Source organism: Lichenostomus cassidix, chromosome 4 (assembly GCF_008360975.1).
Source record: "Lichenostomus cassidix isolate B80296 chromosome 4, HeHo_3.0, whole genome shotgun sequence".
Taxonomy (NCBI): Eukaryota; Metazoa; Chordata; class Aves; order Passeriformes; family Meliphagidae; genus Lichenostomus; species Lichenostomus cassidix.
In genome coordinates, this window is record NC_139484.1 from 21,232,143 (window position 1) to 21,259,254 (window position 27,112).

Consider the following 27,112-nt stretch of genomic DNA (forward strand, 5'->3'; position numbering starts at 1 on the left):
AGGTTTCGAGTTTTTCTTGTTTGTTCCATTCTTTTTTTCTTTTTTTTTTCCCACTACCAGAGACTTAGAGATTATTAAACTGTTGTGCAGGGCTGTTAGAGCAATATGGGAAGAATAGTCGTGTGTAAGGTAAGCAGTGTAATGCAGTCTATCCAGGATGAGCAGAGAATCAGCACAAGTTGCATAAGTCACACCTGGAGTCAAGAAATGGGTCTTGCGTAGCGCTTTGTCCAACAACAGAGCAACTTGTTTTCTAAACAAGCCAGAATATACATCTTAAACTACAGTGTCTGCAGATGCCTTATTCTATTTGAATGCCCTCCAGGTGCTGAAATGTCTCCTTGGCACATACATGGACACAGCATGTTAGTGTCAAAGGGGGGCTGCATTGTTCTTTTTTCAGGGCATTTGTGTCCTATCTCCCCACCCTGGAACTCATGGGCTGTCTGTGATAGCTTTCTGCTGCTGCTATAAACTAAATACTATGTTTATAGTGATTCAGAAAACAGATTCTTCTGCAGAATTCTAAAAGACATAAAAATTAGAACTGTTTCTTAACCCTTCAAAACTTTGTGCGAACTTATATTGCCCTTTGAAGTATCTAGGGAAGCATAGTTATGAATGGTATGTTAGTGTTGAATGGGAGTAACTGGATTTGATTTTTTTGTGGGGATTGGAGTGAGACAGCATCTTAATTTGGATGACAAATTAATTTGCACGAGTTACTGTGGCATTCAATTAAATTACTTTATCAGAGTTAAATGTGGTATGTGTAATGGCTACATAGCTTCCATGCAATATTCCCTGTCTCTGCTCTCCCTCATCCCTTCCTGCCCCAAACACAGAAGTAAAAAATCATGAGCTTCATTTGGAATTACTGAACATAAAACCTGGATGTTAGAGGAAGCCTTGGATTTATAATGAGACTGGTCTTCAGGGCTGGAACAGCCCCGAACTGCAAGGTTGCAGGTGTGAAACCTGGCCTTGAACTCTTTCTATTTCTGAATCTGCTGCTTGGAAGTGTTTCTGTAACCTGGCACATAGTAGGGGAAATGGAAAGAAAAGCAGCTACATAGGCATATCAAAAAGCCATAAGGCCCTGTAACACTTGCTTACAAAGCTATTGTTAACAGCTGAGCAGAACACAGCTATGCTGTCACAAAATAAGTGCACCAATGTTAGTCATGAGGGGAAGATCAGGATGACTGCTGTTTGCCACGTGGAATTTCAGACAGTTTGTATTTCATCTTGCTGTAAGAATAGTTCCTGCAATTCTGTGTGATCTATCACAGCTTTTTCCACCTGATGGCTCCGAGTAGGATGTGTGCTATACAAAGTTAAAAGTCTTTTTGAGCTACTGCCAGTGAAGGTAAAGCTTTTCCTTATGTAATTGTGGGTCTTACTTTCCTATCAGAGAGTTGACTTTTGCTTGGAAAGCTTTGGGTCCATAGAAAGTACTTATTTATTTTTGGAGATAGGGAATAATTGTGGCCCGTACTTTGTGTACACAGTATACATTGTCTGGCCATTTTATCCCTGAGAATAATCTACTTGCTACAGTCTACTTGCTGCACTGTTAGCAAAAATCAAATTTGTGTTATGATGTAGTAAGCAGCTCCTAACTTTTACATCTTTTTGAATGAGGTGTATCAGATCTTCATGGTTGGTGTGAGAATTGCCGTAGTATCATTGCCAGTGCTTGTCTGCTTTCAGTGCATGAAATCTAGAGGCTGTAGAAATGTTCAAAGTAAACACATCCACGTGTTCACACACATGCATACGACAGGAGTCAGGGGGCAGGGGAAGGGAACTTGAATAGACTTAAAACTAGAATCTGAATTTGAAGAAGCAACGGGGGGAGTTCAGGAGAATGGGTCAGTCTTTCCTTGAGGCCAGACACTATTAAAAAACTCTGATCTCCTGTAATAATCCTTCATCTCTTTAATTCTCTACCTTCTGCACACAGACATGCAGGGGCACATAATGCTGTAAGAAGGCCAATTTGGCATGCTAAAAGCTATTAATCCTAGGCATGGAAGTCACTGACGTAGCTTTGCTCCATGCCAGCTGTGCCCTGGCCAACCTCTATTGGTAAAAGTCAATTCTCTCACCCAGCACACAAGAGTCTAAGTAGAGCAAAGACTTGTAGCTGTTCAGCTCTCCAGTCCTCTTCCTATGGATGAGAATGTGGATTTCACTGAGTTAGGAGTTTCCTCACACATGATGCTCTTGCTTCCCTTCACTAGTGATAAGGATAGCAGAGAAGATCTTGCAGGGGAGAGCTGGTGAACTTTAAGGCTGAGATGCAAGTTAGAAAGTATTCCTCTTCTTCTTTTGCTCCCACTCCATCAATGTTTTTCATTCAGTCAGAAAAAAATGTGTTCTTGCTCGCCTGTTAGCTTCTGGAAGTCTTTGTCCTATTTGCTCTTCTTTTTCTCTCTTATTTTCTGTTTTCTTCTTTTGAAAGTTACACTTAGTGCAAGGTGAATTACATTGCTGTCACTTCTTTCCTTCCCAGCTGTTCTTGTGACTTGCTGAACCAACAGGGAGATGGAAGGTGCTCTTAGGGGAGATCAACAAACGTGTCACCTGGATGTTCAATTGAAACAACTGACAAAACTTCCCTTAAGTGCTCCTTAGGTTGTTTGCAGTAGTTTTTTTTTTTTAAAGCCATAGGTATCCTGCTTGATGCATTCCTCTGTTGAAGTCAGTCTTATGGCAAAAGGAGAGTGGTGAACAAAATGAGGAAGGAGGCACAGCCAAGTGTCAGCAGCATAGAGAAAATATTTCAGAGTGACTTTCTTGTGAGGGACCCATCACATACACAGTGTGGTAGCAGTTAGCCTTTGTCATTGGCTAAGTAGTGGAATTATTGGTAAGAAACCACAGGCTGTGGAATTATTGGTGAGAAACTTCTTCTAAGAAGTCACAGGAAATGATTGCAAGTGAAGCAAGCTAAATAGCAAGAGAAAAAGAGACAACAGCATGATGTTATTTCTGTTTGACAGCTCAGGGAAAGTGTTTTTGAGCACCTTACCTTTTGGGGGTGGAAGGGCCCTTTCAGACACATTTTCCAGCTGATTGGTGCCTGAATTGCCAGCAAAATAGAAAAGGAAACATGGAAGAATATTTTCATGGTCTTGAGGTTTTTGATGGTATTTAAGAAGTGCTTCTGACTTAGGGAATTTTTAATGATGATGTACCCCTTTTTGATCTGCTCTGGTTTTCCACAGTTCTCATTCTCATAGATCAGACTAGAGCTCTTCTGTTGTATCTTTCAATACAGAGCTGGACCATAGTTACTGTTGCCTGGCCTGGTGGAAACCCAAACCACTCCATGCTACCAAAAACTATGAAAGCAGTGGGACAGTCTATTTATCTTACTGTTTGTAAGGGTTTGCAGGAAGTAGCTTCAGTTCATCGTTGCATTTTTCAGCCATGAAATTGGTTGGCATCTGGCCAGCCTGGTAAGGCCAGAGATAATGTGTGGTTTCCTGCCAAGCCAGCTCTGCTAAAAATGAGTAATCTTTGAGTTTAGATACTGTTCTTGTTATCATGGTGCACACAAATCAAAAGAGGAACTGCTCTGCATGCTTGTATCTGATTTCTGTTGTGTTTCAAAATTTAATTATGGGATATAATTTACATCCCAATGTTGTATTCGTGACTCTTTCTTGAACTGTTTTTCCACAACTTGAGGAATAAATTGGGATTCTTTACCCATTTTAGTTTTAGCTTGTTCAGCGAAAGGGTCTGTGTCTTTTGGATTTTATCGGTGTAAAATAATCCAAGCAGTATTTCTCCTGAATTTTGAGAGATAACCTGGAATAAGGAGGATATTTATTGAAATAATTGTTAAATTTTTACAGGTTAGTTATTTAATTACACCGAGTAAGTATATCTAGGAAGATGCTTGTTTAAAATTGAACTTTGCATTTTAAAAATAGACAAAAAATACCAAAAAGGAGGAGGCCAGGACAGGATGATGATCCCCCAAACTCCACTTGCACTTGAGTAATTTGCAGATGAGCACCTTTCTTTCCCTTTCCTAGCCCCAACTCAAACACCTTGTGCCTTTTTTGGCTACAGTTCTTGAGCTGCATCATCCAGTCTTGAGGCAAATTCTGTCTAGCACAGCTTCCTGCTCTTCCTGACGTATCTGAACCATTATGGAGTTGGGAAAAACAACCTTTCTACAGGAAAGCTGCTTTGTGCCTAAGATACACATGCTGCTACATGCACACATTTGAAAAACATATCAAAGTTCGTCTTGATCTAGGAAAAAACTGTAGTCAGCTCAAATAATTGTGTTAATTATTTTGTCTGAGAGAGGAGAAACTAGCTGGTGCAGGGATCTGATTCTTGCTGCGTGTGTTCTGTGTGACAGCATGAAACTGATGAGAATGTGGGTTGTCTGCTGTCCATTTGCTCTGCTGGCTTTAGGCTGGATGAGTCTATGATGTCTAAATTTATGTAAGAACTAACTGCATACCAGGGCAGTGCTGCACTGTACAGGGTTTGCTACATGCTGGGGATATTAACAGGTACTTTTGGATAATGGAATGTGGTAATACAAATCTATTTTCTCAGTGTTTACAAGAATCTGACCTCCAAAATACCCATTACTCAGGAGCAGTGAAATGACTCTTGTTTACTTTTAGCATTCACTATGATTAGTTTTTTACCAAATAATAGGTCTCTATTAACTTTCAATCAAGCTCTCACCTTGATTTGGAAACGTGTTTAAAAAGCACAATTTCTGTGGTCTGGAGCTGAGTAATAAACAGTAAAATTGACCAGTTTTAGTGGCATGTCAAGTGAAAGCACACAGTTTCTTATTTTACTCAGATGACTTGGCTTAATTAATATAGAAAAATAAAGAAATTGAAGTAGAAAAATGTCTCAGTTCAACTGGTGTTTGGTGTGATTTACCACAAGATGAGTGGTACTATAAATAGTGAATAAAGGGGGCAGGCCTGCATCTAGAAAAGGCAGTTCTTGACTGCAGAGTCCTCTGATCACTCTATCACAGAAAACTTTCTCCAGTGGAGTTACTTCTAGCTTTCCAGGAATGGCTGAATCCTTTCCAGAGTAGTTGGTACATTGTTTCATAGGGTAATTTAAGGATTTATTAACTGGTGAGGCAACTTTGGTTATGTTTTTTGTATCTGTTTTCTGTGGATGCTTAAGATCTAACACTTGCAATTAAGTACTTGCTTGATCAAGGATATTTATGATACTAATACTTCTTTTCTATCCGTGATCTATGAGATTCCTGTTAAAATAAAAGCATAATACATACCCACAGATTAACCTAAGAGCAAAGCCACTTTCAACTTGGTTGAACTTCTGTATTATTGTGGGAAGTTAGCTGTTTAGAGGGAACGAATGTTTGCTATCTCAGGGCTGGATGCAGCTGTGGTGCTGATGGGGGAGGATGGGTGGCTGCACAGCGCTGCAGCTGCTGCTTCCCCACCTCATGATGCAGAAAATGGCAGACTTGGAGGTGGCAACATGGATTTTGTAGTATCTTTGAGCTACTCTCCTCATTAATTCTCCCCATCATCCTTTGTCTATGACTCAACCTGTTTGTGTCAAATTCAATAAGATGGATTTTTATCCTCTTATTTTACCATGACTTGCCTATGTGATGACCACTTAAAACATATATGACACTTTCGTTCTGCCTATTCTGTGTATCTCAGCAGACACAGTCACATACTCCTCATTTATTGCAGAAAAATTCTTTCATAAACTGTTTTCATTCTCTGGTTACCCTTAAACTATGGATGTTGGTTGAAATGTTGACGTTAAAGATTTGTCTTGCTTTTAACATTGAAGTATGTAATTCATCAGTTTACTTAAGCTGAAGTTGGAAGAAAACTCTGTCACTTAAGCAAGTAACTGATAGTGTTAACTCTCTGCTTTTCATGGTTCTTAATACAAATGCTTTTTTCTTATTTAGAATTCTCAGAGTAAAGTAAGGATCTGATTATTGACACTGCCAAAGTATTTCAGGGGTTTTTTTCAACTTTGGATGCCAACAAAAAATATTCTTAGACTAGCCAGATGGAAAAAGGAGAAAAAAAGGCAGTGGGGAGACATGTCATGCTCAGTTAGGTAGAAACTGAGTTCAGATTCCTGGTGAGGAGGGTCTGAGAGCCTTTATTGTCCGAGGCTCATCCAGACAAAAGGCAAAGGGAATTGAGGGTCATATATTTGCTAGAGAAAAGCTGGATGAGGTGGGTCTTAGCCTGTGCAGGTACTTTGTGAGTATCTGTCATGAGAAATGGAGACATGAGGGGGGAAGGAGGAAGGATATTTGGGTTAGAAAATTAAGGGCAAGTAGTAGCAGCTAGACACACCAGTAAATTGTTAGGATCAGCCTCAGATATTTATTATTTTCTAGATGGGGCTGGTCTGAACAATGAACAGCCATAAAGGCAAAGCAGAGGGTGTCTGTTGCAGAGGCACAGTGAAAGCTCAAAGGCTTGGATGAGTGTTGTGATTAGATCAGTGAAACAAGAAGATAATTTACATGACAGTTTAAAAGGATCCAAGCAGTCAGAAAATTTAAATAGTATGCAAAAGGTGGTGAGAATGTGAAACAAGTTTTTAACTCTCTTGAGAGTCAAATTGGATCTTACACCTATTTGTGTAGGAAGGGGACATGAATTGTAGAAGCAGCTTGATGGCAGCTCTAGAAAGATGGCCAAGCTGAAGACACTCAGAGCCTTCCCACAAATATGAAGAAGGAAAGGTGAAGAGTTGATGGCTGGAATGTTGACAAAAAATTGTGAGATGTCATACAGACTTACTGCTTTTGTACTGAGAACCCTCATGTCCTTCATCTGTTCTGGCACTCTCTGGCACCCAAAAATGAGTGTAATAGGAGAGAAAAAGGAGGGGGATTGACATTTTTAGAAGAAGAAGGTGAAGGCACCAACAACACCAAAATGTATGCTCAAAGAATAATATAAATGAGCTTTCAAGGAAATCACATCTTGCATGTTTTATAAGGTAAGAGCTCATTAGAATTCAAGTGGTAGGAAAGAGGAATAGGAAGTTTCTGGAACTCCTCTTCGAAAGGACCTGTCAGTCCAATGTGGCAGTCAGCCCTTACATAGAAGTGGGAGACTTGACAATGCTGCTCACTGGAGAAAAATGCTGTAGATAAAGAAGAGTGAGAAGAGAGAAACTGTAAAAAATACTAGACTATCAATATCAGGAGCCCCTGACTTCTGAGGTAAAAGGAAACCTATAAAGCTGATTCAGTTCCAGCAATATCCTTAACACACACTTTAAGAAACAAACCATGTCAAGATGGAAAAAGCAGGTCACCAAAAGCTTAGGGTCTTTACTGGTGCTACCAAGCAAAACCCAGGAAAAGGGAAGGGGGGTGGGAAAAGAGAAAATGGCTAGAAGCCAATGTAAGTTAGAAGTTTTGAAGAAGTGTCAAAAAGAACTTAAATTATGATAATCCATGTGTGATCAGGAAGAAATACTCACAGGTAGGCCTGTTGCTAGGTGAATATTTTGAATAATGCAGAGTCACCTAACTTGTCTGAAAAAAGGTCTCTGGTCATGGGGTTGTATAGCTTGGCAGTGTTAATTTGTAAAACATCTTGTAGCTTGCTGAAGAAGTTTGAAGCAACTGGAGGAATGCTAATGGAATAGCAGTGTTTAGAAAGGTAAATAAAAGTCTTTAAAGATATATTTGCACATGGGACAGAGTTAGGAGAATTGGAAATAATGATAGGCAGTAGGAGTTGTGGTTGTGTGCTAAGCTGCACCCATTCAAACAAAATAAACATGCTTGTATTGAGAAACAAATGTACAGATTTTAGAGGGAAAATATAGCCCATAGCTATGGAATGGATCATGTCCTTAGAAACAATGACTCTGCTAAGTCTGTTGGTCACAGAGGCAATCAGCTCATCATATTACTAATTTAAAGCCATGGCAAAAACAAGTGGCAGCCCTGGATTTACAAATGGGATTGAGGAATAGGAGTAAGTGGTGGAATTACTGCTTAATGTTGTTCTGATGGAGCCACAACAAAAACTCATAGAATCACATCTGATGAAGCCTCTTCATATAGTACACTGGGAAATTGTAACAGCTTTATAAAACAGGTGCACGATTCCAAAGCTGCAAAATCCCTCCCAGTAAGAGATTCGGTGCTAAACTTAAAAAGGAGATCACTGAAATACTGTCACACAGCACAAAAACCTGATATGAAAGATACTGTAATAATTAGTAGTGCATATTACATGGGTTATGCCTGAGAATAAGGCCTAACAGAGTGAAGGTGCATGCATTGATTGGCAAGTATGTTAATTAGTAACCAATTGATTCTTCATTGCTTTTATCATCTACTGATGTTTTCAGACAATGACCATTTGGAAGATGTAGTTTGACCCCAATCAAAAGCAGGTTATTAAGCTGAATAAAGAGATAATGAGGCACAGTTCTATGGCCTCTGCCATGGACAGGAGTTAGTACAATTCCTGAAGTTAGCAGAACTTTTGGCACTGACATACAGGGTGAGATCTTTGTGCTATTAAAATCATAGCAATGACCCTATATTTTGAAGACTTAGGTTTTGAGCATATATTAATTTTAGTCATGGAAATGTGCTAGATGGTCATTAGTCACCTCTATTTGCAGTTATACAGAATTGCCTCTTCCTGAATAAAAATATTGTTTTACTTTACAAAAGGAGGTAATTGAAGATATCAGAAATGTAAAGTGTCTCTGAACATTTTTTTAGAGGGTTTTTAGTTAATCCCATAGAATTTAGCAGGCATTTTCCTGTTTAAATACCTGATTTGGTTTTAGTGTTCAAAACTCAATCTTAGTTTTGGGAGTTCAGTGCAGTACAGACTGTGAGAAAACACTGGCTCAGGAAGGAAGAAGTAAAATTTGAGGAAAGATTTAGCACACAGTTTAATTTATGATTATGTCAAACACAATTGCCTGTATACTACAGTCTCCAGTGTTGACTCTTCTGTGCGTGACTGAAGTGTTTAGTATTTTCTAAAAGTTTTTCTGTGTTCTGAGAAACAATTCAATGGAATATTCTCTGCTTTCTGTAGGGAGGTGCTGTGAGTTGGTCATACTTGTAATATGAAAAAACAGATTAATATTCCTTTCAACTGTGTTTTAGTAATGCTAAGTGAATTGTTGAGGTAAATGTGGCCTTCTAATAAGCTGTATATATCTGCTGCTACTACTGTTTTGAAAGGAAATTGTGATGGATTAAAGGGACTTAAGTCTAGTTCTAAGGGTTTTATGAAGAAAGGCTGCAGTACCACTGTCTAATCTCTCAGATGTTTATCACTGTGACACATACATCTGCAAATGAGATGTAATTAATTAGTTTTTACCTGACACTCCTGTGATTCTCATGTCCTGCAAATGTTAAGCAGCAGCAGCACTGTGGCCTTGTTGCAGTGGGGAGGTGCCAGGTGAGCGGGATTGGGCCACAGTGCAAGTGACTCACTTTCCCAGGTTAATTTCTCCTCCTCAGAGCTTATCACACTTTGGTACTACAGGCTAATTTAGATCCTTAAATTAGCAGCTGCTTGGGGAGAAATTTCCAGATGATCACTTTTATCATTTCACTGTTTTTAGTTGTATGTCATTTTACTCTCTAGGGAAGTTGTTCTCTGAGAGCTGCTGGGAGGGGGTGAGGATGAGATGGCAAGGGCTTTGCTAACTTTAAGCTTTTGCAGCAGAAGGAATTGAGCTGGCTGAGGCTGTAATAATGTTGTGAGAAGGATTTTATCCAGCGAGAGTGGCTTTTCATTGTTCACTTTTTTTTGTTGTGGTATTGCACTTTTAGTTAATAAGAAAAAAACAATAATTGAAAGAAATCATTGCAACAGTACTTTTTAGTTTGATGGAGTAGAATTGAGCTCAGTTGTTCCCTGAGCAGATGATAATTCATTTAGAATTAGAAAGTAATATTGTACAGGACTTCATCTTGTATATTACTGTATATAGGAGATATAGCTTGTCAAGCAAGCATGACATTTTAACAGCTTTTGATTAAATTATTTTGATGCTGTGTTGGGAATTAGTTGTTCATTTTGTTCCCCAAAAACTTTTGACCCCAAAAGAGCAGAATTCTCTTACAAGGACTGTGGGGACAGCAGTATCTAATCCATTCTAGACTTTGGTTGTGGTGTTATTTGGCAGGCCTGTGGGTTCTGTTCATGAGTGCTTCTGGGAGTAGGATGGATGGATGAAGGAAAGGATGCAGGGAGCCTTGTCAAGGGTGGCTGGAATTGATCCTTATTGTTGTTAAATATTAATATATTGAAAACAGCTACAGGCCCCATTTGAGATTGCTGGCTTAGCTGTGCTGGATACTTTAATGTTTGCACACATCCTCATTTCATGCACTTCTTTTAGAATTTATGAAATTTACAGCTGATGTTTAAAAAATAGTGATTGAAAAGGAAAAGCTATGTGGGTGAAGGTTAGCTTTTCAGTGAAGAACGTGCTGTTTGGCTTGATGTGTCAGCACGGTTTGCAGTGACTGCTGTGACACATTGGTAACTTTATCTTACTGTCCTTGGGATAGGAATGGTGTTTCTTTAATGTTTCCTTAATCAATCATATCTGAATATGGTGCCTCTCGAGTGATACTCTGTGTAGCCTACAAAAACAAATAGTAGATCAGAATACAATGAGCTCTCTTGAAAGCAATACCATTAAAAAGGAGTAATAAAAGTAACATTCTTGGGTATTGTGTGTTTGTTAGAGATCTCTTGCTTATTCTGACCTTTCTAAATGTCATTGTTTCATGTTTGGGAAGACTGTGCTTATTGTACTTGAGAGCAATCATTTCCTCAAATGTGTGTTAAATTATCTTTAGAGATTGTGTTTTTAGGGAGATGTGCAAATGTGCGTAGCTTAAACTATTTTCTTATCTGAAGTGATGCCTTTTCTTAAAATACCTCCCCAAAATCTAGCATTTTATTCACATAAAACACATGCTGAAAAGGGGACTGGGAATATGTTGTATGTGAAGAAAGCCTGGCGAGAACAGTGGGGGAAATTGTGCAGTGTTACTTTTTGGGGACATACTGGGACATTGCTTGTCCTCCAAAATACCAGATGGAGATGGGACAGTAAGGTTTCTTCTCATATTTATTTCAGGACATAATCTCCAAGGCAGATTCTTTGGCTTTATGAGAAGATTCCTTGAGCATCCTTCTGACTTGTGCTCTCTTTTCTAGCTGACAGTCACAGCTCTCCCAGAGAGGACACCCCAACTGGGAGCATGGATTCTCTTTCTTCCCAGTCTCCAACACCTGCCTTCTCCAGCAGCCCCCCTGGGCTCTTGGATGGAAACCACCTTATCATGGACAGTGGAGATCTTGCAGGATGGACAACAAATCTGTAAGGAATTTTCAACTAGTATGATTGTGAAACACATTTCCCTTTTCAGTTTGGTGAGGAGTGATTTTTAGAAATTGCATATAGTTGTGTTTGTTTTCTTTTCTTACAAGAAGATGTGTTTGTATGTTTTGGTGGAGCTTAGAGCCTACTTGAATGCTTGTTGGAAAGAAATGTTCTTGTTCTATTGAAACTTTGTTCATTTTTCTGTAACCTGTTATAAAATTTTAAATGGATTCTTTTAATTTTTTTAAAATTTAAGCTGTTAATATACAAGTTATTCTCTATATGTGTCACCTTAGTTTTATTTCAAGAAAGTGTTAAGTTACACTTAGATGCCGTTCTATCAAGATTTTGGGCCAAATGTTGGGTTTGGATAAACACACTGCAATAGTGTATGCTCAGATGCTGTTGTCTAGGAATATTACAATTGTTAATCTCTCCTTAACAAACTCAATGCCTGCTTTCCAATCAAAGTGCAGTCTGTCACTTTCAGTAGATTTTTGTAACTGTTCAGTGTTTGAGCATGACTTCAATTTAGCAAAAAAAATTGATATTGAAATGTTAGTCCTGTCTCTCTAATACGTATTCAGGTTTGATACACAAAAAGCTGACTGTAACTAATTTTTAAATCAGAGTTGAACTTGAATTGAATTCTCTGGTTTGCTATTCATTCAGACTTTAACCACTATCAAGACAAAGTTTTCCAGCCTTTAGTGCCAAGAAGAGTGGAAGGAGCAGGTCTGGAGAAAAGATCTCTTACATATATTTTCCATAATGGCATTCTGAGTAGCCTGCTCTGGTGATGAAACAAATGTAAAATATATGTGTGGATGTGACACATGAGAATATGTAGATAGTCACAGAATATATGTTTCTAAATGCACACACAAATAATTAACTGCTGACTTGAGTGCTTATTAACTAGAGCAATATTTTTCTCTCATATATATTGAAAGAATTCCAGATTTATAGGTATTTTATGTAAATGTTATTTCTTCAGCAGAGGTCTGAAGTTACTGTTCCTTTATGCTCTAGAAGTGGGTAGAATTAGCAATTGTTTTATTTTAAAGAGAGGTGGTGCATGTGTGCAAAACGTGCTCTAGCTGGTATAAAACTGTACTGTCAGTGAAAGCTAATTAAGGAACACAGGGTTAGCAGAACATTGATAATATCACTTCAGAGAATAAATAGAGGGGTGTTGGTTTTATCCAGAGAGTTTGGGGACTTGAGGTGTTTGAAGGAACACTGAATTTTTTTTGCATTTGTTAATTTTCATAAAAAATTACGCTGTATTGGTGTTTTAGAAACCTGACTTGATGGCTTGAGCTTTTCTTCTCAGTTGGAAACAGTACTTAGAGTTCTCTTTGGAGGGGAAAAAAAATGTACATGGTATGTGCATTTAGATTATTTGTCAAAAGTAGTTTCTTTCTCCCACTCGCCTGTCTGTGAAGTTTGCTTAAGAGCTACCTCAGTAACAAGCCTGGACAGAGAGTAGTCTGTAAATGTTACATTCTTTCTTTCCTCTGCTTTCTTACCCGAAATCAGCTTCTCTTCCCCTTCTAGTTCAGATGACTCAGAGGGCCCTGCCTTAACAAATCAAACCCAAACCAAAAACCAGAGCAGCCCCAGTTGCAGTAATGGCAGAATGTAGCTCTGGTAGCTCTCACAGCTCCAGGACATGTAGCACTAGCTGTTGGTTGTAGACTATTCTCATAAATTGGACTAATCCTTAGACTTTGGTGATGAAAAATCCTTTCTGTTTGTGCAGGATTTTGAAATGTTTTGTATTTTGAGGCAAATTGGGACAAAATCAATTCTTAAAGCCTCAGTATCTTCTCTCAAATAGTATTGCAGGTGTTCACTGAGCTACAGCAAATGGCATACCGAGTCTAGGGGAGATGGAATTATACAAGAGGATCTGGTTTCTCAAGTTTCTGCTGATGTTTATAACACATGGGTGTTACTTGTAAGAGATCGATCACTCTGGAGTTATGCAGTCAACAAGGTGATGGTGACTTCTTTGTGGCAGAAGAGTTGCTTGCAGTGTTTCCCAGGGGAGGGGTGTTGCTTTGTGGGTCAAGATGTGTCAGATATTCCAAGAGCTGGTTTATACCAGTAGTTTGCTTTAAGCAAGAGTACGTGATGGATAGCAAGAACACTTTTTGAGGTATTTGTTTTCAAGAAGGAAGAAGCTTATTTTTTCCAGAATGATAGCTGTTGTCACCATGATGTTTCCTGGCAGAGATTTTTGTGATGCATGCCCTTTCCCTGTCCCACCTTCAAAAACAACAGGAGCTACAGCTTCCAGCATGGTGAGGTAAGCACCAAATGGAGGCAAATACACCCTCACCTCCTGATCGGCACCAGGAGGGGACTTCATGGCCAGAGAGGTGAAAGAAGCTAAGAGAGCAAGGGCTTTGCCACCAATCTGAGATATCTCACAAAGCCCTGACTGCTCAATTGTCATGTCAGCATTTAAAGATGTGCTGTGCATACGGTGTAACTCGAAGGTGATGTTTCACATATGTGCCATTTTGAAGCCCCGTTAAGCTGTTGGTTTTCATGTCTCTAAGTGTGTGTCTGCCTGATGCTAGATTTTCCCTGAAAGATCTGTGTGGATCAGACATATGTCCTGTGTTGTCATGTGCTGCTGTAGGGGTGAATAGAGACTTGGGTGATGCTTGGCAGGGGTGGTTCTCAGTGGAGATCTGAGTTTGCTGCTTTAAGACTATCATGCACCATAAACTTTTGTTAACCTTTTTCCTGAAATTATTTTTAACTTCACACTTCCATCTAAAGCCAAATACTAAAAATAAATGTTTTATTTTTACATACACTCTATGGTAGAACATAGGTTTTTTTTTCCCCTGTCAATCATGAAGTTACAGAGTAGTTTTGTAGACACAGGATTCAAACTCCAAATAGCCTAGGATGGGCAAATTACCACTTCTACTTGATGGAGCACTGTCATAAACATGTACTGTTTGAAAATACCTTCTATCCAAGGATGCTTAGCACAAGCTGATCTCAAACATAAAGTCATAATTATAGTTGTGAGCTGGGTAAAGTACTGCTCTCCCCTGGTATGGACATTTTTTGCCTTTAAGGTAGAGCAGCAATGGCAATCTCAGTTTAATGTTAACCACACAGTGTTTAGTTTTTCTACTGCATTTGCTCTGAAAGTAAATAAATCTGCCACATCTTTTCTTCAAGAGGCTTGACAGCCTTTTGCTGGAGGATGTGACCCTGGCATTACTTTCAATGCATTCTTGATTAGCACTGAAAAATATGCTCCTTAATCACTCAATTTTTATTCCTGTGGTGTATGAAACTCAAAATTTTAATAGTTCAAAATGTGCAGTTTCCTAAGAGGACTTCAGGATTTCAGATACGAAGAGGCTGGATAGCCTTTCTAAGGTAGTCCCCAAACTGTTTTGATAATAGTGATGGTCTTGGGTTTGGAGATATCAATTAGAAGGGGTTATGGGTAGCTCTTAAACTGCATTTGAACTGTGGAGAAGTAGTCAATCTTCCTTTTTACCTGCAGTTGAAAGTCAGTGATACAAGGTTTGACTTTCACCCTATTGCACTATGGCTTTGCACATGCAAAAGGTAACAGTGATAGCATAACTAGGTGTACACTTTGGTATTCAAAAAATATATCTAAGCAAGTAAAGACAAAGTGTAATTTGAAGTCCTCTTACAGTGAAGGAGGTGGTATTGCCAAAGGTGCAGTATCAGACATGGAGTGATGTAATTAAATTTAAAAAGAGCGAGGGAAACCGTGGGTTGACTATAGAATTTACTTACAGAACTGTTTATTGATGTGAGGTCTGTCCTGTTCAGCCTTTCCCAGAGTTCTGGCTGTAATGGCAGCTCACCTTTGATGGATTAGTGCATGTTTCCCTTATTGGCAATGACTGATTTGTTGAAAGGTGGATTACAAGTCATGTCCTAAAATCCTGTGGGCTGCCTTATGTCTGCTTTCACTTGACCTCCGAATGAACCAAAAAAAGCTGAACACTTGGTATTCTCTGGACTTGCTATGTGTTGTAATTAATCTTTCTGAGGACCTCTTTCTGATAAGGAAAGATTTGTTGCTTTAACTGGCCCCTTGTTGTCACGAGATTTCTTTGTGCTTACAGTACAATGCCCTGTGCCAGGGCTTATCTACACACCTTACAGACTTACCCCTCACAGTGCTGGGTTTTCAGAATTGGGTCAGTCTTCCCTTTGTTTTGGAAGTCCCCTGCACTTACTGCATGATCACTTCTTCATTCAAATCATGACAAGTAATGGCTTGTTCCTCAGCTGGAGAGTTCATTTTTGGGATCTGAGACTGCAGGGTCTCTGGGTTTCCCAGGGAACTGGAACATGGTGACTTCTGATGGCTGTTCTGGATGGAATTATGACGCAGGATATGGAGCAGCCTTCCTCAAGATAGATGCTGTCTGAATGTCTGTTTACCTTGCCTGTTCTTCTTTCCCTCTCTAAGCCTTTGGGATTTTGCAGTTGGAGGGGATGGAAAGCATTCTTTTCCCTCAAACGTTTTCATTAGTGTGTGTGTGTGTGGGTGAGTGCAGGGCTTGTTAAAGTAATTGCATTTCTGGGCTAAGAACAGTAAGATTCATAGTTTCCAAACTGAATCCCACCTTGGGAGGTTCTGTAGGAGCATGCAAGGTACAGTCCTGACAGTCCAAATACCAAAGGTGCTCGAAGCCCAGAGAAGAAGTGGAAGCACCAATGTAAATGGATTTTCAGGAACATGCAAGGGACTAATAGCAGGTGAAATAATTCAGTCCTTTTTTCATTTTTTATGAATTTTTCCTAATTGGTTCTCCTGACAGTAAAATGTTCTGTTACTAAGCTCAATGGCACTCAAGTGCTACACTGTGGGCATAGTTTTTGGGGTTTTAATATCCATAGAGGCTTCCAAAATGGTGACAAGATCTGTGCTATGCAGCATCCAGGGTTTTTGTGACCAGGCTGGGAAGAAGTTACTCATTCTTCATGAAATCTCAAGCTGTTGAAATTGCTGGTGAGCAAACTGATGTTAAAAGAGCCATCAGATGGCAAGGGCGGGCAGAGACAGTGGTGTTCTGCACAAATCAGAGGTCTTGAAGATAGTTATTAATTTTGTTTGACTGCTGAATGAATTCCCATCAGCCTTGTTATATCCACATCAGTAGACTGCATGTCTAGTCTCCTTAAAATGGTAATAGTTCCTTTTTGAACTTTCTGGCAGTGGTGTGAATTTGCAGCTCTACATAAATGATGAGTGACTTCGGTTTCCCTATCTAGAAAACTTTTTATAATATCTAATGTCATCATCCTATTTTATTAAAGTAAGGTGCTCTAGCAGCTGTTGGGTCATTGTGCTTATTCTGCAGTTTGTTTTTGTTTCAGCTGCCACCTCTCCAGTGACTCAGCACTTTGGGAGCAGGTTTAGTGGAGCAGGCACTTCTTTTTGTACCCTTTTGTTATGCAAGCAGAGAAATAGCCCTCATTTTGCAGCTTCTTTGACACAGGCATAATGTAACTTAGTCATGTGGCTCATACAAAACAGACCTTGCCATCTCCTTGGCTTCCAGTGAGCTTGACAGCAGCACTGCTGTGTGAGCACAGGGTAAAATGTGTTGTGCTCAGGGCAGGGGGAGGTGTGGATGCAACCACTGGGATCAGCCAAAATTTCTTTTTTTTCCCTTCTCTTTTTTTTTCCCCCTTTTTCTTTTTCCTTTTATTTTCTTTGCATGCTTCCAGGGAACACAGCCCCCTCATTTTTTAATTTTTTTTTTTTTTATGAAAGGAACAGCAGTGAGCTATAACCTTATAGAAGTACTTCACTTTTGCTTTGTCTGAATTATCATTTAAAAATGCTTTAACTTGGGACAGCTGCTGTAGACATTAGTTTTGGATTTACCAGACTGGCGTGAAAGATCATTTCACTAATGTGTTAGCTGCTTCACTGAGACTTCACAATCCAAGTTGACAAAACCTCTATTTCAGTGCTGACTGATGTGCTCTGTATAAATGAGGGTTCAGGAATGCTGCGTGCATGTCACATACTTTAAATTTTGAGGATGGAGTTTCTTTTCAGGGGGAACACAGATGGGGAAATTCTGGCCTTCTGTTTGTCTCCAGCTTTGCTGCAGCTATGACAATTTCTAGAATTTTGCCCATGTATTTTTCTGCTCTCCACTCACCAAGGCACAGGGGTTTTTAATGTGCAGGAAGGTGTGGTAGTGGTCAGTACTGGATTGCATGTGGAATCAGAAATAGCCAACACCTTTTGATACACACTGTCATCTTGCAATGAAACCTTTCAAGAGCGCTTTCGTTGAGTTTGTCAGCCAGACACTGTGATACGACAGCCGTGGAGCTGCCAAACTTGTCTATGAAACAACCCTTTTTTTCTCAAGAGTTGCAGTGTAGATTCTTTTCACAGACTCTCTTCCTTGCTCTCAAGATAAGAGGCTGCTCTTTAGCTGTGTTACCTTAGGAACCAGCCAGATAAACATCCAATAAAATCTTGTTTTCAGAAGTTTCTTTCTGAATATCAGACAACCACAATCTCTAGCTTATTTTCAGTAAAGCCATTCCCCCACCTCCCTTTTCCCAGCGTTCACTATGCTAGACAATAGTATTTTTTCCTCAGAGAGATGGTTATGTCAGGCTGTTTGGTTTTTTCCCTACCCACAGGAAATGCATTGCCTTCATTTTAGCCTTAGAAGAAAGGATTTCTTCAACATACCTTCTTAAAGTTGAGATGCTATGTGATAACATGTGCAATACTTTCTAATATATCATCATCTTGATAAACAAGGTGGGCAAAGCTTTATAGCAAGGCAGCCTTGCTATGACAAGAACCTTTTCAAGGAAAAAACAATAAAATCTAACCTTTTGTTGCTCACACACCAAAACATTGGAAATGATTTTTCTTATTGAGTAAAACCTTCTGTTTCAATAACAAGAATTAAGTGGTTCCTGAGGTAACCAAGTATAATAAATAAAAAAAAACCCCAGCAACTTCACAACCAAGCCCATAAATTCTAGAATGTACTTAATAGTTAAAGCTATCAACTTTTTTTTTTTTTTTTCCTTCTTATCATGGTGGAACTATTGCTGTTGAAAAATGTGTTGGTGTTTTTTGTCTCCTGCTGAATCCTAGAGCATGATCTCTTGCTGGGTAACCAGGAGCCTAAAGTGACAGGCAAATTCTGCTGCAATGCTTTCCCTACAGCTGAAAAGTATTAAGGGAATTCATCAAAAAACTGGGGGAGGGAGCAGCCCAGCACTCCACATACCTGCACTTCTGGAGTGTTTTTCCACTAGAACTGTTGAAGTGGCTCAGAATTTGTAGAAAACCTGCCAATTTTAATATGCTTTTATATAATCCTGTCTGGTAAAGGACAGTGTAGTCTTGTGGTTGATAGGTTGCACTTCTTGTTGAGTCTCTGTAACATGAGAAATTAACATGCCATGGCACAGAGCTGAACATTTTATTTCATCTTCTGTTATTTTATGTGCACACCTTTTCTCTTTTATTTTTCCCCCTCTTTCTTTTCTTTCCAAGTCTCAGCAAGAAACCATCTGGTATTTATTCCAAGTATTCTTATGAATGACCAATACTTCCCTGGGTCAGAGGGTTCCTTTTGTGTCCTCTCTGTTCTGAGTATTGCTTTGAAGTCATTAATTCTGTGTCTGAGGTGCAGGTGGTGTGTGTTGCTCTAGAGCTGATTGAGTAAATTGCAGAGATTAATATGATGCATCTATCAATGAAATATTTAATAAATGCAAGGTTTCATATTCACTTGTTGAAAATCAAACCACACATCCGAGGTATGCACTAGAAAAGGCCACTTGGTAGAACACTCTTGAATTGTGAATAGTTTGCATGAGAGACATTTTAATACTCCTGTGGCAATATACTTTGAGTGTTGTTTTTCTATTTTCAGTAGTTTTACAGGTTTGAAAAATGAGCCTAACACCAGTCTTAATCACAGAATCCTAGAATGGCTTAGGTTGGAAGGGACCTTAAAGATCATCTCATTCCAACCCCCCTGCCATGAGATTGATTTGAATTTAAGAAATAGGAGTATGAGGAAGGTAATTTTTCTCAGGGTTGTTTTAAGTAGAAGAGTTTTATCTGTGCAGGTAGGATACTTTTTGAAAATTCACTTTTGAAAAACTTTTATCTTGTGTTCACCTGCTGAGTTAAAGTTAATTCTGCGTGTTGACGTTATGTGTGGGGAATGATGAAATCAGTTACTTTCTGGCAAACTTTATAAACTCTAAAGTACCATTGAGAATTGTTTTATCCTCAGTATTTAGAGAAAATGATCCAAATGCTGGTTTTAAATTTTTTTGGTTTGTCTCTGAATGAGGTCACTTTTAGCCGAAAGTTTTTGTTTCATTTGAGGAAACTTTTTCAATTATTAGGTAAAAATGGTAGGAAGAAGAAAAATTAAAGTAAACCCCAAAATCATGCAGTTGATCTTGCTAAATGTATGTCATTATTGGAAGATGTAAAAAATTGTGCAGTGGAAGATTCACATGCAGAAAAGATGACTGGATATCCTCTTCCCAAAGTTAAGCATGAAATATGTTTCTAGTCAGCATAATCCAGCTCATCACTCAGTTTAATACATATGATTCCTTCCCTTATTTGCTAAATGTGATAATTTTGAAGAGCAGAGCATGTTTTGATAAACCCTTCGGGTTATTATTCCAGCTCACTTAAGTTTCATTTTTACTAGTGGAATTAACTGTAGAATGCTATTTATTAAACTGTGAATTCCAATTTTTATTCAAATACCATCTGACACATTTCCAAAGGATAAGCCATTGTCTTGTAAAAAGGAATATGACATTCACCCTTTTATAATGTACTAAATTTAAAATTAATAATCAAAATAAATGTCTGCTTAACTATGTAATTGCTAGAATGACTATGTAATGGCTAAGAGAACCAGTTTGTAAAAGTTGAATTTGATTGTAAATCACGTTATGCAAACCAACAAATAGGACTAATTTCTTCTAGAAATTAAATATCCCAGTGTACAATAAGACTAAATCCAGCTCTCTAAGTTTTCCTACTTTCTTTTATTCATTTATAGTTATAATTGGGGTGATCATTGATCCCTCTTTTTGTTTGTGGTCAATCCATCTTGATTAGGTGTGCATTTAGACAGCCACAAAAACCTTCTTGACTGGATTCTTAGATTTTGGTGGTACTTTGCAGATTTATGCTAAGAGGTTAATCTTGGAGTAGGACGAAGTCATAAATGCTGTATTGGGAAGTCTGTACTTCTGAGTGACAATTGCTGTGTGCAAATGATTTTAATTCCATTTCTGCTTAGAAGCTGCTTGAAGTCCAGCTCTTTATTCCAAAGACGTGCTGACAGTCAGTGTTTGGACTACTTTTTCTTTTGTCCATGCAATGAAAGAAAACATTCCAGTGCTGGAATGCTTTAGTTCTTTAAGGTGTGAAATTAGGAATGGCCTTTATGTTGGGGACAACTTTATATGTTTGCTAAAAAGAGTTTTAAATTTTGCCTGCTATTTCTTCTCCTCTTGTGGCAACTTTGTGTTCAGCCATTAACTTCCTACGTATTTGAGCAGCGTGTCGGTGAGGGCAGCCACTGAGGCAGTGTTTGCACAGCTCCATGAACAAGATCTCAGTCCAGAGCCAGCGTCGTGATCCCAGTGTTGTAACAGCTGCAGCCTCTTTAGAAATCTTCCCTGCCGTACATGCCTCTCTACAGCACTGAGAAGATTTTTAAATAGGTTCATCAAAACTTGGAAAGGCAGAGTGGCAGCTCAAATAATAGCCTGCTCTATGCAGTTTCACTTTGTCTGTCTTTATTAGACAAGGAATGGGGAATTTTGCCTTTTTGTTGCTTATGTCATGCATCTCAGGTAGTTCTTCTTAGCTTAGGATGTAGGGAAAAGAATTCTAAGGAGGAAATGCAAAATCATACCATGGCCATTTCTGCAAAATTAGCCTCACAATGTGATTTGCTTTGAAGATCTAAGAGGTTGTCCAGTTATAAAGATTAAAATATTTTGGTACAATAAGAAATCTTAATCACATTGTTCATTCTGCCTTGTATTTATTTCCTCTCAGTCCCGGTCAGAGCCGCCCGTCGATGGTCTCGTGGATGAACATTCCATCTGCTAGCCAGGCTGCCACAAATGCTGCTCCACCCGCTTTCTTCTTCCCTAACCCTGCCACTGGGACTGACAGAGCAGTGGAAAGGTACGGTGTGCACTTCAATTTTTGCTGTTTGTTTATTTGCCTCCTTTTTCTCTGCCTTTATAAAAATAGTCCCCCATGCTATGTGAATGATTATCTCAAAACAGGAAATGCAACCTTAGCAATTTTGACAGAATAAAATAGCTACCTATTTCATTTTATTTTTTCTTTGAACGCTTTCCTTGGTAGAAGGCACACAGGCTGAGTCAGTGGTTTGTTGGTTAATACAGGCTTTGTTTTGGGTGGGCAGTTCATAGTGTCTCTCTCCTGCAGTGTTTTTCTGGGTGTCTTAAAATACAGGTTCTTTCTTTTCCCATACTCATCTCTGTCAAATTTCTCATCCTAGCCTTCTTGCCTCTGAAAGACTTTCCTCTGTCTTTACCTTTCTCTGTGGTTTCATTTTTCTTTCATTTTCTTGTCCAGCTTTCCTTCCATCATCCTGTTTTCCTTCCATCATCCTTCCTGTTTCAGCTTCCTTCCATGTTGTTTTCCATGTTTTGAAGTATTTTGAGTTTTTTCTTTGATGGCCTTCACCATCTTAGCTTTTTCCTTCAAGTTTTGTAGTATTTGATTTTCTAATTAAAGTAGTTTGGTATGTTCACAAATTCTTCCCAACACTTGATAACAAAATCCTATTTCTTACTATGGTTGAATTTTTGAAGTACAGTATGCTTTGCCTACTATTGAGTTCACTGCTGACTGGCACTTGAAAAAAAATTTAACTGTAGTTGAAAGCCGAGTTTGTCATAAAAATAAGTGTGCAGAAAATTGGGAGTATGATATTCAGAAATGCCAACAGTAAGCTGTGAAGCTTCAGCTTTGGCTGTGTGTATGAATTATAAGCCTGTAATGATGCATGTGAGATTGTGCTTTAAGTTTTAGTCATCTCCAAATGTGAATGGAGAGAGAATGGTTGAGAGAGTGTCTTTATAATAGTAAAAAGTTGCTATAATTCATAATTTCATTTTTCAGTGTTGCCCACCGAAAAGCAAGAGCAGTTTATCCATGTGAAGCAGAACACAGCTCTGAATTGTCATTTCAGATAGGAGCAATATTTGAAGATGGTAAGTACTGCTTGAGTAAATATAAAGCAATGAAAAACAAATTGACAAAACTGCTAAAATGGCTTTGGATAAAAATACAAGCCTGAATGCTCTTCTGCCAACATTGCTGATGGCACACAGTTGGTGATGGAGATATTTTCTGGTATGAAGAACCTACTTAACATATCCTTAGCACTGTTAGGCAATGCTTTTGATTTTGGGTGAATAGACACTTTGAATTGGTATAATTTTTCAGCATCATTTAAATGTGTTGTAGTACCAAAAAAGGGTTATTCAGTAATAGAACACCTTGGCCTATGAAACTGAAACTGAATTTTTTAAAATGTGAGCTGTTGTTGTGAAATAACACATGGGTTTTCCTTTAAAGAAAAAAAAAAAACTGTTTAAGGGTTTTCACGCAGAGAGAGTGCCAGGTAAATCAGGTGAACAATGGAGAAAAAAGTGTTTTTACTGATTTAGATCAAGGTTTGCATTAGTGTGTGCATGTGCATGTAGAAAAAGTAATATTCACTGAGGTGCAGAATGAAGGTCTATGTTTAATGATTTCTCTGGATCCAAATGTAGCACCTCATATCAACATCCAAAAGGTGATTCCTGTGCTGAAGGCTGTGTTCTCAGTGAGCTTCCGTGGATCCACCCTACAGCAAATGCAGAGACTTCAAACTGAAAGGAAAGGGTTTAGCTTTTAAACCTTAGGGCAATGACTACTGTAATACAAATTCTGAAGATGCAGAAGGCAACATTATAATTTCTTCTTATCACAAGGAAATTCCTAAGTTAAGAAAGAAATCGTATGGAATGGCCCAACAGGGCCTGGACAAATGCAGCAATTCTTGTTACTTGAATGCAATTTAAAAATAATTCTAAGTAGAAATTAGTTCATAGCAGCAGCATGGTAAGATTGCTGTTTGTTGCAATAACTTGGTAAAAAACTACATTCATACTAAAAACTAGAAGACTCCTAAATTTGGCCAAATATTCATCCAAGTTTAGTGCAGACTGGGGAATTCAAAGTGACTTGAGAATTAGACCCCTAAGGACCTTCTGAGCATAATGGTCCTTAAAGAATCTGGAGATTCTGCAGCAATGACTCTGTTCTAAGCAATTTTCTTTTTTTTCTAAGTGTGTATAACAGCAACAACAAAATTGCATGGACATCTCCTTCCCACCCTTTGTGATGCTTATTTTAGAGCATAGAGCATAGGATATTCCTATCCTCTGTCTCCTCCTAAACAACAGCAAGCCTGGTCCCGACTGCAGTTGTGCTTTTTTTTTCAGCATAAAGTGCTCTGGGGTCCCACTAGGTTCTTCCCTATTAGCACCCACTATAGAAATTCATTCTTGATGTTTCCTATTAGAGTTGCCTCGCAGGCAAATCATGTCTGATTCAAGTTAGGTGGGAAACCTTTTAAAGATGAATTAGCTAAGTGATTGCTCTTTTTAAAGTCCTTAACACTAGCTATTTTAATTTAAGTTTTTTAAAACATGACTGATAAGGATCTTCATCAGACATAAAACTGTGTACAGGAGAGAAAATGTAGTGCATGGTGGAAAAGATTTGATGTCTAGGAGAGGCATTTCTGATGCAGAACAGCAAGGGTTGGGTTGGCATGGGGAAAAAAAGTCTTTCAAGAAACAGTTCCTTGTGTGTCGTGTTTTTGTGTGAGAGCAATGTTGAGATTATCTTTTTGTGTAATGAGAACTTGAGAAGTGGTGGCAAAGGCACCATGATTTTGGTGCAGTGTAGCCTCAGTTGAGTTTTTCAGCTGATGAGTTGGATTGTCCCAGAACAAGTGCAGAATTTTGACTCTGGCATCTGTGGAGAAGTGTTCCAACTGCAGCTTTTTCCATGTCATCAGACAAATAAGGTTCAAAGCTTGGGAAGAAGGTCGCACGGATTGCATTTGGAAAACCTAATTGCAGATTTCCAGTGGCAAAACTCACATTTGCTTAAACACTTTTGATTTGTTCCACTGTATCCTGGTTATTTCACAGGCATTGTCCTTGCCCTCCAGGGCTCTCACCCTCAGGTGAGCTGTGGATTGGCAGAAAAAATGGGGAGAGAATGCAAGTAATAAGGGAGTAACTGGGTGTTGTAAGAACTTAATGGTCATTTCATAATCTTTCCCAGTAGGTTATGTCATGGATGGCTCTTTCCATGCCAAATGCACACCAGTCTCCACATCTGAAACCTCTGAGATGCTTCCACATGGGCCTTTTCTTTTTCTGTCAGGCACTCTTGTGTCTGTGCTGAAATCAGATTCGAGTGAATCAATTCAGATTCTTTAGTTACTCAATTTAAATTCCCATATGCCCTAATAAAGCCCCCAAATGAAGAATTAAAGTAATAATACCTCAATTCTGCAGCTCTACCAATAACCTTAACTATCAAAGTGACAACGCATCAATCAAGTTGACATACAGCTAGTATCAACCATTAAAGTAACTGTTAAATTAATGTCTACTAAAAAGTGCTGCTTCCATTAGTGAAGGTTTTATCTGTCTCTCCTTTCTCCACTCGGCCTCTTTCTTTTTCTAATCCTGTCTCCTCTTTCTCCTTTTTCTTTCCTCACTTTTCTGCTTTGTTTCTTTTTTCCTGTTTCCTTCCTTCCCTGTTCTTGGTTTGTCTCTCTTGGTCCATAGATGTTGATTGCAGTGGTTCTCTCTCACCTGTCATTCTTCTGGATGAATCTTTCTGGCTGCTCCAGACTCAGACAGGATAATGGCATTTAGGGAAGTAGTCTTGCACCTGTCATAGATGCTAAATGTAAAATTGGTGCAAGAAGGTAAGAGTTTAACCTTTGCTCCCATCTCCATTTCCTGTTTCTAAATGGGGGGAAAATACCTGTCACAGTTTGCCACGGTTAGATTTGCTAATATTTTAAATTAAGCTTTGCATCACCTGCTAGGAATCTGTGTAGAACCTTAGCATTTTTACATTCAGGTGTTTTCACTAGTGCATGTACATTGTGCTTCCCCAAATCCCACAGTCTTTCCATTAAAGTGCTATAGAATATAAATGCTAAGGCACCATCTGGTAAGTTAAAAAGAAAAGGCAAAGTTTTCTATTTAATTGAATTGTGTAAGAAAATGAATAATGTAATCTGAACAATATCCTGGATTTTTAATTTTTTTTTAATCTATAATTCGCCTTAGGCTATGCCAATACTTTTATTTCCCAGTTGTTACAGGCTGTATTATTGACAGCACATAACAATATAATTGAAGTGGTTGGAGGCAAAGCTTGAAGAGTTTGCAGCTGGATAAGGGCACATATGGGAAGAAGCAGAGTAGGATCTGAGATTGAGAGAGACATATGCTGGCTGTGTATGTTGTTGTTGAGGCAGATATTCCAAATAATCAGGGACAGAATAATCAGAAGGCCTGGCATTGAAATTTTGCCAGCGTTGGAGCCAAGTGTTATTAAATTTCTGGTTCTTGAAAGAGACTGCTTTAAAGTCAGTAAATGGGAATTTCACTTGGGAGAAGTGTTTCAGATAGGTTAAATGGTGTTTACACAATAAAAATTCCTTGGCAGTACTGCTAGCAGGAAGGCTTCCTGAAAACTTGTCAAGATAGCTCTTATCAAGGCTTTTTACAATTTTTAAAATCCCATTTTAGGGGAGAGAAAACATGAAGGAAACTGAGAGTGTTTTGTTCCTCAAGAAAAGTGGGGCATCCATCGTCCCCACCAAGTATGAAAGGAGCACAGAAAGCCACATTCACACAGCTCTTGTCATCCCCATCTCGCTCTCCCACTGTAACAGAGCGCCAGCCTTAGTTAATGTCCCTGCTTTTGACTCCAAGGCACTCTATGCCCTCTAATTCATGCTGTGGCTTCTGGACTGTCTGTCTTTATGGTCCTGACCAGTCAAGGATTTACATCAAAGAGAGGCGGTACTCCCAAAATTCTCCCAAAATACTAAATATGTATTGCACTGTATGTGCAAGTGGTTCTTTTGGTGAGGTAAAAATGGGCATAGAGCTACTTCTTCAGGCACCTTTCATCTGTGGATTGCAGAGGACTTGGAAGCAGTCATGGGAAGAAGACTCCCTGATTCCTAGCCCTGTCTTCTATCCACAAGATAATTCTGCCTCTCACAGCATAATTAAGGGAAACAGCAAGTTTTGAAATTTCAAATTCTGGGCTCACCCTAAGTATGCTAAATGTTTCTGCATATCTGCAATTAACTCAACCCATAGGGACTGTCTCAAAAACCCAGAGGGATTTCTAAACACAGAGGGCTTGCAAGCACATTGCTTGCTTTAATTTAATTTCCAGATGAAAAATTGGCCAGCATGATTGAGTTCTAGGGAAGTGAGTTCTGGTGCTGTAGAGGTTTTAGCAGTGAGCTTTCTGTTGCCCTCAGTAATCCTCATT

General features: G+C 38.9%; 1 protein-coding gene across 3 annotated transcripts in view; it reads left to right on the forward strand.

Moving 5' to 3' along the window:
- Window positions 1-27,112, forward strand: part of ARHGAP10 (Rho GTPase activating protein 10) — a 137,425-nt gene that overhangs the window by 105,706 nt on the left and 4,607 nt on the right. For all 3 annotated transcript variants that reach the window (XM_085058217.1, XM_085058220.1, XM_085058218.1), the window contains 3 exons: window positions 11,250-11,412; window positions 21,539-21,670; window positions 22,640-22,731. In XM_085058217.1, coding sequence (XP_084914343.1) covers window positions 11,250-11,412; window positions 21,539-21,670; window positions 22,640-22,731 — 387 coding nt within the window. The remainder of the gene's footprint in view (window positions 1-11,249; window positions 11,413-21,538; window positions 21,671-22,639; window positions 22,732-27,112) is intronic.